At 44.1% G+C, this 16100-nt stretch overlaps 1 protein-coding gene across 19 annotated transcripts in view; it reads left to right on the top strand.

Annotated features, from left to right (window-relative positions):
* Window positions 1-16100, top strand: part of CAMK2G (calcium/calmodulin dependent protein kinase II gamma) — a 164907-nt gene that overhangs the window by 143247 nt on the left and 5560 nt on the right. For 5 of the 19 annotated variants that reach the window (XM_079975217.1, XM_079975206.1, XM_079975219.1 and 2 more), the window contains 7 exons: window positions 732-800; window positions 2058-2102; window positions 3553-3601; window positions 6452-6565; window positions 8690-8821; window positions 12392-12467; window positions 15237-15331. In XM_079975217.1, the coding sequence (XP_079831343.1) occupies window positions 732-800; window positions 2058-2102; window positions 3553-3601; window positions 6452-6565; window positions 8690-8821; window positions 12392-12467; window positions 15237-15331 (580 nt within the window). The remainder of the gene's footprint in view (window positions 1-731; window positions 801-2057; window positions 2103-3552; window positions 3602-6451; window positions 6566-8689; window positions 8822-12391; window positions 12468-15236; window positions 15332-16100) is intronic. The other 14 variants (XM_079975224.1, XM_079975222.1, XM_079975220.1 and 11 more) reach the window with 4 other exon arrangements.

The raw sequence follows: 16100 nt of genomic DNA, 5'->3' as shown, positions 1-16100 counted from the left end.
CCTGTACATTTCTGGCTTACCTGAATTCGAGCAGGATTGCTCACACTGGGCTGGGAGTCTTCCGCTCTTTGAGAGAGGCATACGAGTCAACCAGCCCTTGCAATTTCGAATGCTAGGATCCAGAACTGCAGGAAAGGAAGGAAGGAAGGATATTTTGGTGAACTAGGTTTGTGTGAACATGAGTCCAACTTATGTCCAACATCAAAAACTTAAGTGGAATGCTGGAAAGGTCGTTGAACACATTGGTTTCTCTGGCCCACTGAGGGATTAGTCATGAATATCTTCCTTCCTTCTGCTCCAGCCACAAGGTTTCTGAATGTGACCAGCCACCAGGTTGTTCCATCCAACATACTGCAGTTCATCTGAATGTGTTCCCTTCTCTTATCTCCTCCATCCCTTGGCTACGTTAACACTCCTATTTAGGCTACTCATCTTCCCTTAAGTTCCTTGCCACTTTGCTTTTGGACTAACCCATCTATACCCATCTCGTTCTTTTCCCAATCCTATTTAATCTTCCGTGGGTATCTGGGTGCATCTTTGCCATGGAAGATGGCAAACCAGGCACGACCTGTTCCACTACACCTTCTCCTGTTTCCTTTCCCCTCCACAGGTGACTTTGGGAAGGGACTGAGCTGAAATGTCTTGTTTGCAGCAATAGCAATGTAATGTTTTTTATGACTGTTGCCCAGCAGGGTGGGGGGGAAACTAAACCATCTGTTTTTCTGTCTTAGCCGCAGACCAACAACAAAGCCAGTGTAGTAAGCCCAGCAAAAGAATCAGCCCCAGTGCAGATGTCCATGGTATCTTTACCAACCGTTTATCTGCCCTTCTTTGGTTTTTACTTTTGGTTCTTACCCTTGCCCAGAATGCTGCCTGTTGCTGCTCCGTGTTTCTGCTTAATTCTGTCTGCAATCTCTTGCCCTCGGCTCTTATCCCAAGCTCCCTTGCAAGTGAGAGGTGCAGAAGCGCTGTGGTGTCTGTGTGTGAGGCCTGCAGCTTTTCCTGATATAATTTGACCTCAAGGAGGCCATGATGGAGTGGTCAACGACATCCAGTCTCCAAAGAATGAAGGAATTGGAAACCTCTGCCCTTGTCTTACTTGCACCGGGTTTTTCACTCTTCCCGATTAACACGCTTGCAGCGGGGCCACACATTCCTGTGTTTTTGACAGCTCAACCAATGCCCACTCTGGCCCTTCTTTTAAAGACTTGGAAGTAGGCTGTGGGCCACAGAAATGGATGAACATTGTGGGCATTGTGATACTGTCATAGAACAGAACTGGGCAAGTTTCTCAAAAAGAATACAGGAATGGCTGCAAGTTAGGAGTCTTAAGAGACTGGATAGTTGCTTTCTACTCTGTGTAATGCTTCAGAGAGGTTCCCCCTCCCCCTTGGGTTGTTTCATAATTTTTAACCCCGTCCTTTACTCACTGTACCTCACCATGCGTTGGCTTTTTAAATGCTGCTCTTGTGACGCTCAGCTTCTCCCCTCCTCTTTTTGTTGAAAATGTCTCATTTTGGAAACGTCAGTTCAACCAGTTGTGGGACTTTGCAACTTACCTACTCGAGCAGTTCTTTGCTGTGGAGCTTTGGCTGCCATTTTTGTGGGGAAATTGTGAATGTCCTTCCAGAGACATTTGTGGGGGAAACGTGGAGACAAAGCCCTGCTTCTCCTCTCTGATCTGGGTGAAATGTTAATGTTGGCTTTTAAAAGTAATAAATAATCAGTACCCTCGTGGGTCACTAATTCTTGAGCACTTCTGGAAATCTTCCAGGCCGAAGAAAGTTCACAAACAAAATTGGGATATAGAGAGGCCTGTATGGCTTTGTCTCCTTGTAAGTTTATCTATTACAATTGGATATTTCTCTTCCAAAACTCTTGAGTGGCCCTTTAAGGGGGATGGGATGGGATGGGATGGGATGTACTTACACCGTTTTAGGATAGAGGGTGTTTGTGCTTTGGTCTTGTCACTTTGCTCTCCCAACAGGCACTACACGGAGGGAGAAAGGTTTTGGAGCTGACATCTGATACTTGTATTTCTGTCCTCTTTCAATTAGGAACCACAAACTACTGTTGTGCACAATGCTAATGATGGCATAAAGGTAAGTGACAGATCACAAAGGACTTGCGTTAGTCCCAAACACCCTTTTCACTGTCCCCCAAAACTGAGTCTAATAAAAAGCATCCAGAAAAGGAGTATCATAACCAATATCTCTCCCAGTTTCTGTTAATGCATAGGAAAACTTACCTTGCGCCCCGAGATCTTTGCATTCTTTGTTTCCCTCTCCCTTACCACTGGCAACTAACGTGGGGTGTGTGGGTTTGAGGGTATGCACAAGCTTTTGCTACAAATTCTGGAGAGAGCTGGAGAACTCGATTCACCATCAAGTTGTGGTTTGCGTTATATCTCTATGGCTTTCACAATACGTAGCCGCAGCATTTTGCTGCCCTTGTTCCTGGCTACCTCGTCTTAATTTCAGGAACCTCTTCCTCTTTCAAATGTGGCCAGATTTGTGGTGCCACCTCAAAGCCCTGGCCCAGGCACCACTAAATTCTACCTCTTAAAAAATAAAATACCTATGGCAGGGTTTCCCCTGGTAAAGGTCAGAATCTGAAGGTTCATATGAGAGGAGACACCTCTCATAGAATCATAGAATTGGAAGGGACCCCTAAGGGTCATCTAGTCTGACCCCCTGCAATGTTAGGGACCTGTGACACTCTGTTTTATTATTTAAGCCCTTTAAAGAATCATAAACAGTGCCTTCCATCAGTCTTGGAGACATTTTGTTTATTTGCTAATTTGATTTATTTCGTAATATTTAAAAACAACAACAAAAACACCTCAAAGCGGTTTACAAAAGATAAAGCAGTAAAATCAAGAAAAAATTGCAGCCCTGCTTTAAAACATACAAAAGTTAACGTACTAAAACAGATCAAAATTACCCCAACTGTCTTAAGCATCTGGGTAGGCTTATCTAAACAGGAATGTTTATAGCAGGTGCCCAAAAACTACCATAAATTGGAGGCATGACCCATTTTTCTGAACATCCCCTCTAGCACCTTGTGTTTCCAGATGCATTTATAATCAAGAGTCTTCCAGGAGTCATGTACTACTTGAGCCCTATTCTTTAATGACACTTCTTTATATTATGAAAAGGAGTCTTCATCATCGCCCCCCCCCCCCCCGCAAATATTACTAACCAAGTATCTTCCTTTATGTCCCATTCCAAATCTGTGTTGCAGGGCATTCTTATACCTTCTTGGTTGTCCGGGTTCATATTTGAGCAAAAAAAATTATAAATATTTGAAATTATACCTTTTGAATAGTGTGGAGAAATAAGAATTTAATTTTCAAACTTGGAAAGATCACACGTGGCAGAAGGTTTGTTACGTAGAAAAGCGCTGATTTGTTGCCCTGCGAACCAAGGGACGTCCGTGTTTCCCCATTTCTCCTTTAAATTCCATTTCTTTGATAGGTTTCCCATTTATATAGAAATCTCTCCCCGCCGTGCATGTTTCAATACTTCCATCTACCAATCTTCTTTCTTGCAGGGTTCCACGGAGAGCTGTAATACTACCACTGAAGATGAAGACCTGAAGGGTAGGTTCCTTGGCTGCAAGGCGGGCAAGAACGCCCAGACCCACTGGCAGAGACAGAGCAGTTTTCCATGCCAGGCTCCTTACCTGATCTGTGTTCCCCTCCCCTAGTTGTAGTTGGAGGAGTAAGTGTAGTGAGGCTGTAGGCTGGCTGCTACAGTATAAGGATTTTGCTATCTGAAGGACTTCCTGTTGTCTAAGGAAGGCATGTGCGGTTCTCTGCCTTCTTAAAAGCTTTTGAGATTTCACCTAATCCTGGAAGTTTGGGGATGCGGACTGCTATATCACCACTCCTAGCGCAAGTGTAAGGAGCTATTCGTAGACTAGTCCCACCGGCCAAAAATACATAAGGAACCAACTTGCATTCTCTTCAGCTCATCAAAACACTTGTGTGAAGTTGGGCCCGATCACAGATGGCTCACCATTTGGTTGGGAGGGAGGGTGCTCTTTGCATTCTCTTTGTGAGAGATATTTGCCTGGGAGAACGTCTTGTATTCATGCCTGTCTGCCTGCCTGCCTTACCTAGCAGCTGTGCAGGAGTAAGACTCAGAATTAGGGGGCCACAATACAACATTGCCTTCCCCAACCTTCAGTCCCCAGATGTTGGACAACTGGCATATTTAGTAAGTCTCCCATCAGTCCCAGCCAGCATGGCCAGTTATCGTGATCCTGGGGGTTATAGTTCAGCAGCAGACTTGAGGTCGGGGAAGACTGTGTTGTGATGGCATATCCCTCCTAACCTGAATGCAGGCTTAAGCTGAGCAGCCAGAAGTTATTTGCTGGTCAGTAAGGCTTTCTCAAAGGATTTACCCCAATTTATAGTTCTTACATAACTCTGCCTCTACCAGTACACCTAGATCTGGAATCCATGTGATGAGGTGAGCTCCCGTTGCTCTGTCCCAGCTTCTGACAACCTAGCAGTTCGAAAGCACACCAGTGCAAGTAGATAAATAGGTACCACTGTGGCTGGAAGGTAAACGGCATTTCCGTGCACTCTGGTTTCCGTCACGGTTTCCCGTTGCGCCAGAAGTGGTTTAGTCCTGCTAGCCACATGACCCAGAAAGCTGTCTGCAGACAAACGCCAGCTCCCTCAGCCTGAAAAGTGAGACCAGCTCCACAACCCCATAGTCACCTTTGACTGGGCTTAACTGTCCAGAGGTCCTTTAGCTTTACCGTACCTAGATCTTGACCCATATAGTCTATTATAGGTCAACAGACCATATGAACGAGTCTCATCGTAGCAGTAGCCATCGATGTAACATTGACATCAAAGAGCACTTGGGATGGAGGGCACTGCCAGATTGGTTAAGCTGTTCCAAACACTCAGTGCATTCCAGAATGACTCTTTAATACTCAGCAAAAAACCTTTCCACGCAGGAGGCTGTGCCTCATCAAGGATCAGCCCACTTTCATTCGCCCATATGTGTGAGCAAGTCACACAGTAAAATAAAGAAGGGATGGGGGCCGACAGATCCAGAAAAGGATTTGAGGTTTCTACATGCACAGATACCTTTGAGAACGCCGTTGTGAAATGTCCCCTTGCCTTGGCTAGTTCGTAAGACTGATCTATCAGCCCTCAGCCATTAATTGGACCTGCTTCCCTGAGTGTAGTGTTAGCAACTTGGGGGAGCTTAACCTAAATCTAGCCACCTGAAAAGTGCCAGAGGGAAACAAAGAGATCTGGACGGCCAGCATCTATGAATGGACCACGATAGCAAGTATGTGCTACTTCCTGCTCCTTTGTTGGAATACCAACAAAACTTAGCCTAGTGGCACAGAAACTGGTCACAGACCTGGTACGTGAGAGTATCCACACTCTACTCAAGGAAATGGGCTCCTAAGAGAGCAAGAGTGCTCATAACACAGAATAGTTTTTGTCAAGAGCATTAGCTGTTTTTGCCTGTAGGCAAAACTAATACTCGGATGTGCATGCTTTAATAAGGAGTGGTGTGGTGGTGAAAAAGAGCATCAGTATGTGCTCTGAAGTGAGAGCCCCATAGCTCAGTTATAGAACACAAACTTTCTGCGCACCAAGTCCTAGGATCAGTCCTTGGCATGAGCACCGGGGTCTTTGGAGAGCTGGTGCCAGTCAGAGTCGAACAGTACTGGGCTACATGGGCAAATGGCCTAACCTAGCATATCGGCTTCAAATCCCATATGTGCCAGTATATTGTAAACATCAGTATAGGAAGTGCCCTCTTAAGAGCATCTTGTAATTCTGAAGTGTGTATGCAAAGCTAAAGCAAAGGTATGGGTTGCAAGAGAAATTGCATGTGGGAGCTTTTGATAAATTCCTTTCAAGAGAAGCCACCGTATGCTCCATTGAATGAACCAAGCTCTGATTTCGCCGTCTAGTCCCTTGAAAGGATAATTACTCCACCGTTGTCATTTCTTTCCCATTCTCTCACGCATCTGCTTTCCCCATGATGAGCTGCTCTTTGCCAGAGTGCCTTTTCACAATCCACTCTTCTGCCAGAGCTGAGCCACTTATCCGTCGTTGCTACGTGAGTGTAGTTTATAGATGAGCTTTGTGGTGGATAGTGGATTCGTGCAGGTAAACATGAAAAGAAATCGTAAACAGACTCACGCAGTTGGCCGCTTCAGTGTTAGCTATATGAACAGGTGTAGGGAGAAGCAGCCAGCTCTGCCCTTAGCTGTGCACGATACCTGATAACGTCATGTCTTGGCAGGATTCACCAGCAATATTTTTTTGTAATGAGTGTTGTACTTATTTTGTCCTGTTCCATTATCTTTTTTTTTTTTAACTGAATGTACATTGTTGTTTTTTATTTTGTTTTGTTATTTGTGTGTGTATGTTTTGTGTGTGTGTGTTTTGCATCCTTTGCCATGCAAGCGCCCCCTCTCTCCATCGGGGATGGCAGCTCAGTGCTCGAAGGACGGAGTCACTGTGAGAGCAAAACCCAGACTGAGTCCATGCAGTCCCAGCTTTCTCTCTGTTATTCAGCCAGTAAGTCCAGGGTTTACAGTCCTCCACAGCATTCCTTTCCCTACTGTGACTCTCTCTTCTCCCATTTCTCTGTCTTCCTCGGCTTCTGCAATATTCTTCCAGAATATTGATTCTCATTTCCAACACTTCATATTTTCAAACTGATTCATCTCTTCCCCCCCACCCCAGCCCGGAACCATTTCTGCTCATGTAACACTTTCCTGAGAAACTCCTTTCCCTCCCCCTGCCACAATAAAACGAAACCATGATCTAGCTAATTTCATATCCTCTTTTCCTTAGCCAGATACCATATACTTCCTTTGCGATTATTTAAAAAAGTGCTTATTGATGTGTATTCTTAGGCATGACACTTTGTTTGGGGGTATATATGTATCTTATTATCTTATTTATTAGATTTATGTACCACCCTTCATCGTAAGATCTCATGGTGGTTCACAGAATATAATACAGGATGAAAACAAGTAAATAATTTAAAACAAAACAGCAAAACGAAAACTCCACCTTCCCGCAGACACATTTAAAAGGCTGTTGAATGTTAATCAGCCATTGTAGGGCAGAGGTTTAATTCTTCACCAGTGTTCAGAAATATTCAGTAAACCGAAGTCCTCGCTGGCCGGGAAGGCCTCTACCAAAAAGTTTGTTAGGTTACAGCTCTTATGGACACAATATCCTTTTCCAACATTGGTGCAGGGATAAGCATGAGATAAGATGTTTCATGCCACAAGTGGTAATTGCAGATGTAAACAGGAAGCCCTGATTGGCTTGGTTCTTCCAGCTTTTGCACATGGAGCAAACAAACACAGCGCTCCATCTTCACGAGTGTCTATTCATGGGAAATGGGTGGTGAGGGACCACAGCACACAGCACGAAACCTTCTATGAAGGATTGCCCACCGGTGTGGAAGGAAATCATTGGTATAGCAACTAAAATCAGAAGACTTAAACTGCAGTTGTGTGAACCCATGCACATCACTTGCACACACAGAAAAACAGAACTCAAGAACCCATTTCTGATATATTTTCTCTGTCCAGCAGCAACTCGGGGACAGTATAGCTGTCTAGATTCCTCACTATCCATCTTGGGGAACTTTTGCAGAAATGTGTCAGAGCTGTGGTTATGATCCTGCATAGGGACCGCATGAGAAACACTTGCAATTTGACTTCACGTTCTCCCTCATTGAAGAGGCACACTTCAGCAGGGAATTGGAAACACAAGCAAATTCAGCCCCTATCTAGTAAAAAACAGATTTGAAAACCCTGCCCCCTTCTTCCTACTCTTTTCTTGTTCACCTGAAATTATGTGCTATCAATCTTTCAGAGACTTCTTTGTTAGTGCCCCTTGGTTTTTAGAGTTGAAATACTCCATTCAGCTGTAGCATTTCGGCTCATATTTTACTCTAAAGCCAGGACTGGGTGCATGCTGTTTTAAAACAGCCAACTTGTGTAATGAGATAACAACTTGCAAAATTTTGTCTTAAGTCATTTTGTTTCCGTGGGCGTGAAGCTGAATGTGGGCGTTAAGAGCAGGCGGATGGGAGGATAGTGATAGGGAACAGCTAACGAAGCAGCATGATTTTTGTTTTTTACATTTGTAATTCAAAGCCTATATGGAGATGATCCTTATCTCCTCTCCAGACAATACCCTCTTCCAAAACCTAAAGGTTTGGTGAGAAGGCATTTGGAGGATTTGATTCAGCATTGCCTAGTTGGAACGAACATTCGTTGACAAAAGGAGACATCGTTTTCCATTCCAAACCGTTGCAAAGCCTTTGTCCCCCTCCTGTAAAGTAGAACCACAATGAGGCATGTTAGGGTCATGTAGAAACCCGGCTCAGGCGGAGGCAAGGGAACCCTGCTTCTGTGCTTTCTCTGTTGCTCTTATGATTTGGAGTTTAGATCACCTTCACCTTCTCCTTCCTCAAATCTTACTGTGTTTCTTAGTTGCTGTTTTGAAAGACTGAATATCTTGGTAGGGATCCAGTTGCCCTACTTGGTTTGCATTGCAGAAGTTGGTGGCATTGCTGCCTCTGGGGTTGTGTGTGTGTATGTGTGTGTGTTTTCAATGCAGTCCTTATTTTGTTTTCTGGTTTTTATTTTTGTTTTAATGCTTGCATTTGTTTTGCAGCTACCACTACACAATCTTGTGAAGAGAAACTACTTGCCTGGGACAGCCCAGGGCAAACTGTGGAGTTGGATCGCGCTCAGTCGGAGCCTGTTCTAACTCCTGTAGTTCCATTTGCACTTAACAATCCGCCATGTAAGTTAGCTTTGTAGTAGCAGGAGTAGAAAAAAACAACAACCTAGTACTTAGCCTCCTTACTTCTCTACCTTTTCTGAAACTTTATCTCTTATTTTTCCAAAATATATATTCCTCTCCCTCACTCCCCCTCTTTGAATTACTTCTTTCTCCTGAAATGGCTAGCTAGGAGCAAGAAGCCCCAGTTCAGACCTCCATTAGGCACATGAAAACATCAGCCCCAAACAGCAAACACAATTCTCAAGCTGCAACTGCAGACAAAAAAGCAAAAAAAGTTATTCCATCTAAAGTTTCCAGCCTTAGCAAAGCTCCAAACTCGGAATAAATGAATCTGTACCATAGATATGCCATCTGTCACCCTTCCAGCCACTTCCACAGTTTTAATGCATCAGAGATTGCTGTGTGGATGTTTAGAGAAATACCAGTATTTTGATATCATCCAGCTCTCCTTGTTCTGTAGCCTCAATTCCTGTATGTTGATAGGGTAAGGTGGCATTACTTGGTGGTAGATCATAATGTTCTGCATGTAAAACATCAATCCTGATAGCGCTCCTGAAAAAGTTTTCCGGCTACAGTGATGGGAAAGACTCTGAAACCTTAGAGATGCATTCTCAGTCAGTGTAGACAGTGTTGTGCTTGGGCCTGGCATGGAGTGTATTTGTATATTCATACAACATCCAACACTTCTTGTTATGTAGCTGCAATTCCTAAGCATTCACCACAGTAGAGGACTGGAAGGCAAGTGTGCTTCTTCCAGGTGAAATCCAAGCATCACTGGAGGGAAACGGTTCAGCAGCTTGCATGTATGATGTTGAGGGTCTGAGAATGGCCTCCGTGTGCTTCCGAACCATTTCTGCATGGAAAATGCCAGGGGTGTCTTCTCTCTGATTTGGCCAGCTGCAGTCTGTGCAGCTGGGGCATTGAAGGGAGACAAAATAGAGCTGCCTTTTGCTCCTTTTTTTTGGGAGGATGCAGCAGGAGGTGAAGGTTTGAAATGTACACTGCATCTCTCCATGTGATGCACAGGCCACCTCAGCACATCCATATGCTCTCCCTGTTGTTGGGACAGCAATTTCACTTGCAAATGTGAAAAAATAGGTCCTGTCATAATCACTTAAGACTAGTAACAGTAGCATCCATACAGAAAGTTCATAAGGCATGTGAAGTCATTGATGGCCTTGCTGATAGATAGAGCTGTTCTTTCTGCTCTGGGGAATAAAAACATTGATAGATGGGGTATGAAGTGGTTGGCCCCCTTTACAGAGGTCTTGCTGCTGTTATTGGCTATTCATTCATTCATTCATTCGTTTGTTTCTGCCCTGCCCTTTACCTCAAAGGACTCCAGGGAAGCTTAGTGACTATATGTCTTACCTGTGTAGATGAAACATTCTTATGAACAGCAGCCAGTGACTTCCAATGTGTGGTGCCTTGCGCCAACAGATTCAGCTCAGACCTGAATCCTAGAAACTACCTCTTGTCCTGTTCCTGTATGGTTCCAACAAGAGCTTTTCCGCTGTCACACTTCTGTAATTGATGTGTGCAACAACTGAGTGAATTTTGAATTCGGTGAAAGTATAGACAGTATCAAATTAAGTCTTGAGCTCTATCTCTTTTGACCAAAACAAGGGCCAAGGCAATCACACTCATGGAAACATCTAATAACAGAGAAAGTCAGTGTTCTTTTCCATCCAGGTACCATATCTCTATGCATTCAAGGCCTGCAGTTGGTTCAGTTCTTAGAACTTGCTCAGCTTTGTTTTAATTGAATTGGACTAAAGGAGAAGCAGATACTGCTGCCTGTCTGGGATTCAAAAATCCATGGGGTGTCACAGTGCCTCTAAAAATTGGGGACACCTCTACTCCCACCAGCTCTTGTTGGGCAACTCTTACCACTATGCCCATGGAAACATCTCTTATACAGGTATTAATATACAGAGACAGTGTACATTTGAAAGCCAGATCCCAGGGGCATTCTGTTGTACACATGGCCATTTTGGAACAAGCTCAGACTTGGAGCCTAAAAAAAAAATCCCACTAAACATTGAAAAACATTATCTGAAGTGGTGTGCATGCACACGAAAGCTTATACCCAGAACAAACTTAGTTGGTCTCTTAAGGTGCTACTGGACAATTTTTAAATTTTATTTATTTATTTTGACTGTGTCAGACCAACACGGCTACCTACCTGAATTGAAAAACATGTTATTGCACCCACTTACAAAACAGCATATGTCAGTGCATGATGCAGACTGAAAAAAACCCCACAAGGTTGTGTGCAAAATTCCAGGCAAGCTACAATACATGGCTGGTGGTCTGCATTCAACCTGATGGTTCACACTTCTTGGTGAGACCACCGGAGCTGTGGCTGATTGTATGGCTGAGAATAGGTTCCGTTATGCCAGAATCATTCCTACAAATAGTGTGTATAGCAGTATTTGATAGTGGTACAGTAAGGCATAATCCAATATAATTACTCAGTAGGAGCAGATGTGAATAAGGTGGCAGCAAGCTAACAGATGGATGGGTGGTTTGTGTCATGAGAGATGGTCAGGTGAAAGAGGAAGGTGATACTAGAGCTAGGAATCTTTCATGGGCACAACATCTTGATACAGGAAGGCTCTCAGGAGCTGTTTTGGATCCTGTGCTGGTGGGAGTCTTGGTCCCGAACATCTGAAGGGCACTAGGTTGGCAAAGGATGGCTTGAGCCATCAAACAGGCATTTATAGGCAGTTTCTGTAGACCTGTCAATGTGTCATCCTTTTGTTCATCTCTTTGGGGATCTGTGGAACTGATGCCCACAGTTCAAAGAAGTGAGGGACTTCTGTGGCCCAGTGCAAACATAATGCAATTTGTAAACCTCCAGTGCAGGGACCCTTTCCTTCCCTGAGTTCCCTCTGGAATGACTCTCACATTCTTTCCTTCGCATCTTTTAGCAATGGCTTGGTATTCTCTGTATGTGCCAGTGCAAATTACAGTGAACGCAGACCAGGTTCATTGGAAACGGTGGTTTGCACACCCACATCAAAGCATGGTTCCACTCCTCGGTTTATGAGGGAGCCATGTTTTGCATTAAGTACCCTTTGTTACAGTGGGCACCCAATAAGGGACGGAAAATTGAGAGGAAAGTTGCTCAAGAGGCAGAGGGAGCACCTGAGCTCCTGGCCCTGCTGCCATTGCTGTAACCATGATTGAGGTCAGGATCATCATACTTGCAGTAGATTTGGATGATGCAGTGGGTCTTTCCACCTTAGAAACAGTGTAATGGAAATGTGATCCTTGGGGCTCTCCACATAAATCCTGCGCAGATTGTTAGAGCCGAGCCTTTTCTTGGTGTAGCAGTGCTGCTGTTCGAACTGCCGCCTTCTCCCTTCTTCCTGCATTCCTTCCATCTTCCAGACTCCATTCCTTCCAATATGCTGTCATTACTGCTGTTCTGGAATTCAAGAGAGCAACCACTGCTGCGAACACTGCTCTGTTGAATCTCCGGAAGGGAGCACTTGCTTGCCATATGTTTTGTCCCAACTCCCATGTGCCATAAAGCTGCCTCTTTTTTTTTATTCCCTTCTCCAGTGCGTAAACAAGAGATCATAAAGATAACGGAGCAGCTGATTGAGGCAATCAACAACGGAGACTTCGAGGCATACACGTAAGTGGAGAAACACAGGGCGGGGGCCTGCTGTTCAATTGGCCATTCAAAGCCAGATAATTTGGGTCATAGAAGACATAACCATGGGGTGGTGAGGTGGAGAAGGGGAGAAGAAAATAGCAAAAACTTACTGTATTTTTCGCTCTATAAGACGCAACCAACCATAAGATGCATCTAATTTTTAGAGGAGGAAAACAAGAAAAGCCAGCAAGAGCCGTAGACAGGCTTGCTCGGTGCAGCTCTTTAAAGATAGAGTGGCTCTTGCTGGCTTTTCCAGGAGGTGAGAGAAGGGACTGGTGGGCTGCCCTCCATCCCTTCTCCCACCTCCCTGAAAAGCCAGAGCAAGCTCTGCAGCTATCGCTGAAGCCAGCAGAGCTCCATAAGGGCTCCCTTCCGTTCCTCCTCCTGCTTCGCTGGGAAGCCAGCAGAACAAGAGGCTCTGCGCAGCTCTCGCTCTTGCTCTGCTTGCTTCAGCGATAGCTGCACAGCCTGCATTCGCTCCATAAGACGCGCACACATTTCCCCTTACATTTTAGGAGGAAAAAAGTGTGTCTTATAGAGCAAAAAATACGGTAAATATAAGTAGTCTGATACATGTACAGTTTTGGTGCATTATATTTATTAAGTCATATTAAAAATAAATGAATTTCAATAGTCAAGTGTTTATCAATCATCCCAGTATCTGTGTTGCTTATGAGGGAGGGCAATAACAAGTCTTTCTAGTTGCTGTGGTTTGATAGAGGCAATGAGGATCACACTTGTTGGTGTGAATCTAGGAATAACATGAAGCAATTACCGTCAGGCTAAGTCAATTTCTACTGGGCTGTACCACTTCACAATGCAGGGGGGGGGACTCACATAATGGCCTACTCCTTCATACAAACAAATCTGTGCGAGCAGAAAACTAGTATGCTGGAGAGAAAGTTATTCGTCTGACCTCTGTGGTATTCTACTTTTCTGTATTCTGCCATGTGAACCCTCAGCTACAGTCGACACAGCCCACATGCAGTTTTACCACCTAAGTGAAAACTAGGCCTTAGTCTCAACTTAAGATGTTCTGGTGTTTGATAGCTTGGTTATATGGAATCTTACTACATGAACGAAGTAGGATGTAAATATGGCAGGTGTGCTTGTGTATTTGCTGCTGTATGGGCAGTTTTAAATGTTCTCTAAGGTGACAACTTAGGGACACAGGTGGCGCTGTGGGTTAAACCACAGAGCCTAGGACTTGCTGATTAGAAGGTTGGCAGTTTGAATCCCCATGACGGGGTGAGCTCCCGTTGCTCAGTCCCTGCTCCTGCCAACCTAGCAGTTCGAAAGCACCTCAAAGTGCAAGTAGATAAATAGGTACCGTTCCGCCGGGAAGGTAAACGGCGTTTCTGTGCGCTGCTCTGGTTCGCCAGAAGCGGCTTGGCCATGCTGGCCACATGACCTGGAAGCTGTACGCCGGCTCCCTCGGCCAATAAAGCGAGATGAGCGCCGCAACCCCAGAGTCGGCCACGACTGGACCTAATGATCAGGGGTCCTTTACCTTAAGGTGACAACTTAAAATTAAAGAGTTCTAACTACGCAGGAAAGGAAGTATGGACAGAGCTGTCTATGAACCTGAATCTGCATTTACATTGGGAGTGCGGAATGTGTGGCCTCTTAGATGTTGACTCCAGTTTTTGTTTTCCCAGGCTATTGGCCATTCTGGCTGGTATTGATGGGAGTTGGGATCCCAACAACATTTGGAGGGCCAAAGATTCTCTGATTTACATTAATAAATGCAGCTACTTTAGCAGAAATGCAGAGGTGAATACTAATAAGCACTCTCTGTTGCATAGAGGAGTGTGTGCAAGCATGCACATACATAAACACAAGCAAACAAGCTTATTTTCCCAACATATGAACTTAAAGTCAGTGATTAGTGTTCTTTCCCCCCATAATGCATTGCAAACTCTTCCTGGCGGCACATTCTCTAGGAAGCTAAAAGGGCTGTCATAAAGTAGGGGGAAGCCAGCATCCTATATGAAGTTGATAAGGAACAAAGGCATGTATAGATATGAATTCCAGCTGTGTTCCATCAAACTGTTCAGGAGGAGATGAGTGTTCTCTTCTGAAAGGCATGATTTGATTCCTCCCAGTTTGATTCATTTCACGAGAGGGTAGGAGCTAGGACAAGTCAAAAGCTCAAAAAAGTTCACAAGAAGTGTGGTCAGAATGAAACCACCTTTCAGCAACATCCCATCAACACAAAGCATACCTAGTAATTTTTTATTAGCTGTTAAGTTCTGCATCCCTTAGACAGATTCTTCTCTGAAAAGATAGTTGATTAATTTGAAAGTAAATAATAATTTAAAGCTGCTGGCTGGGAGGGAATGCAAAATGTCTGGGGTTCAATCCTAGAGCACTTGACTGTAAACTGTAATGTGGGAATGATAATGAATATGATTGGGCATGTATGTGGGAGAAGAGTAAAAGCACTTTTAACTTTTAGAGAATGGGTTGAAAATCAGTGTTTTCACCCTAAGATGTGAAGACTGCTTCCATTCCCTTAAGATCTGCTTCCCACTTCATGAGAAGTTAGCAGCAGCAGCAAGTGCCTAGCCTTGAAGCCTCAGATTGCTTAGGGCTTAGGAAAATAGGTTATAATACTTAAGGAAGCTCAGCTTTCTGTTCCTGGTTGGGGAGCCCTCTGAATCAAAAATGCATGCTGCAAACAGTCTATATTGACACAGGCTGTAGGTTCAGATACCAATGAGATCCTTTGTACTTTGTTTCTTGCAGGAAGATCTGTGACCCTGGATTAACCTCATTTGAACCTGAAGCACTGGGGAATCTCGTGGAGGGAATGGATTTCCACAAGTTTTACTTTGAGAACTGTGAGTGGTAGATAACTGGCAACACCAAAATTACCCTTGACCCTGCTTGCTTAGGTAGGAAAGAACTGCAGTTTTAAGACCATCTCTGGACTTAGATTGGCAGTGTATTATCCTGGAAATTTGCACTCCAGAATTCTCCTCTTAGTTTTTCTTTTAATTGGAATTTTTGTATCAGTTGCCTGATACACCATCAAACTACAACCCTGAGAGCCTGTCCATAAGGATACCATGATTGACGGTATTGAAATCTGCAGAAAAATCTAGAAGAACAAACAGAGCTTCTCCTTATATGGGCCTTCCATTTGGGACACCAAGGCAATTAATTTCTGTGCTGATGGCACACCTAAAACTAGAGTGAAATGAATCCTGATAATTGGTGTAATTCAGCAGTGTCCGAAGATTCATAGCAGCCCCAGAAGTGGATATTTGTGACTGGCCAATTAGTTGTTAAAATCCTCAGATTCCAAAAAAAGGGTTTCTTCAGCAGTGATTTCACAACCATCTGATTTATCAACCATTTGGTTTTGAAGATACTCTTGGTTTCCACCCTTGCTCGAATATTAATGATATATGATATATAATGATATACAATATAATACCCATTAGAGGTATGGGGTGACAGAAATTCCCTGTAAATAAGCATCAATGTGCAAAAGAAAAGGGGAGGGGGTCGTAGCAGGACACAAATGTGAACTCCACCTTGTCTACTTCTTTAAAAAGACCGGGAATACATGAATAAATAATAATAGTATCAAGCAAGATTCAGGTC

The sequence above is a fragment of the Podarcis cretensis genome, assembly GCF_951804945.1.
Source record: "Podarcis cretensis genome assembly, chromosome: 5".
Taxonomy (NCBI): Eukaryota; Metazoa; Chordata; class Lepidosauria; order Squamata; family Lacertidae; genus Podarcis; species Podarcis cretensis.
Note: the sequence above shows the minus strand (reverse complement) of the source record. Positions and strands in the feature narration are given on the sequence as shown.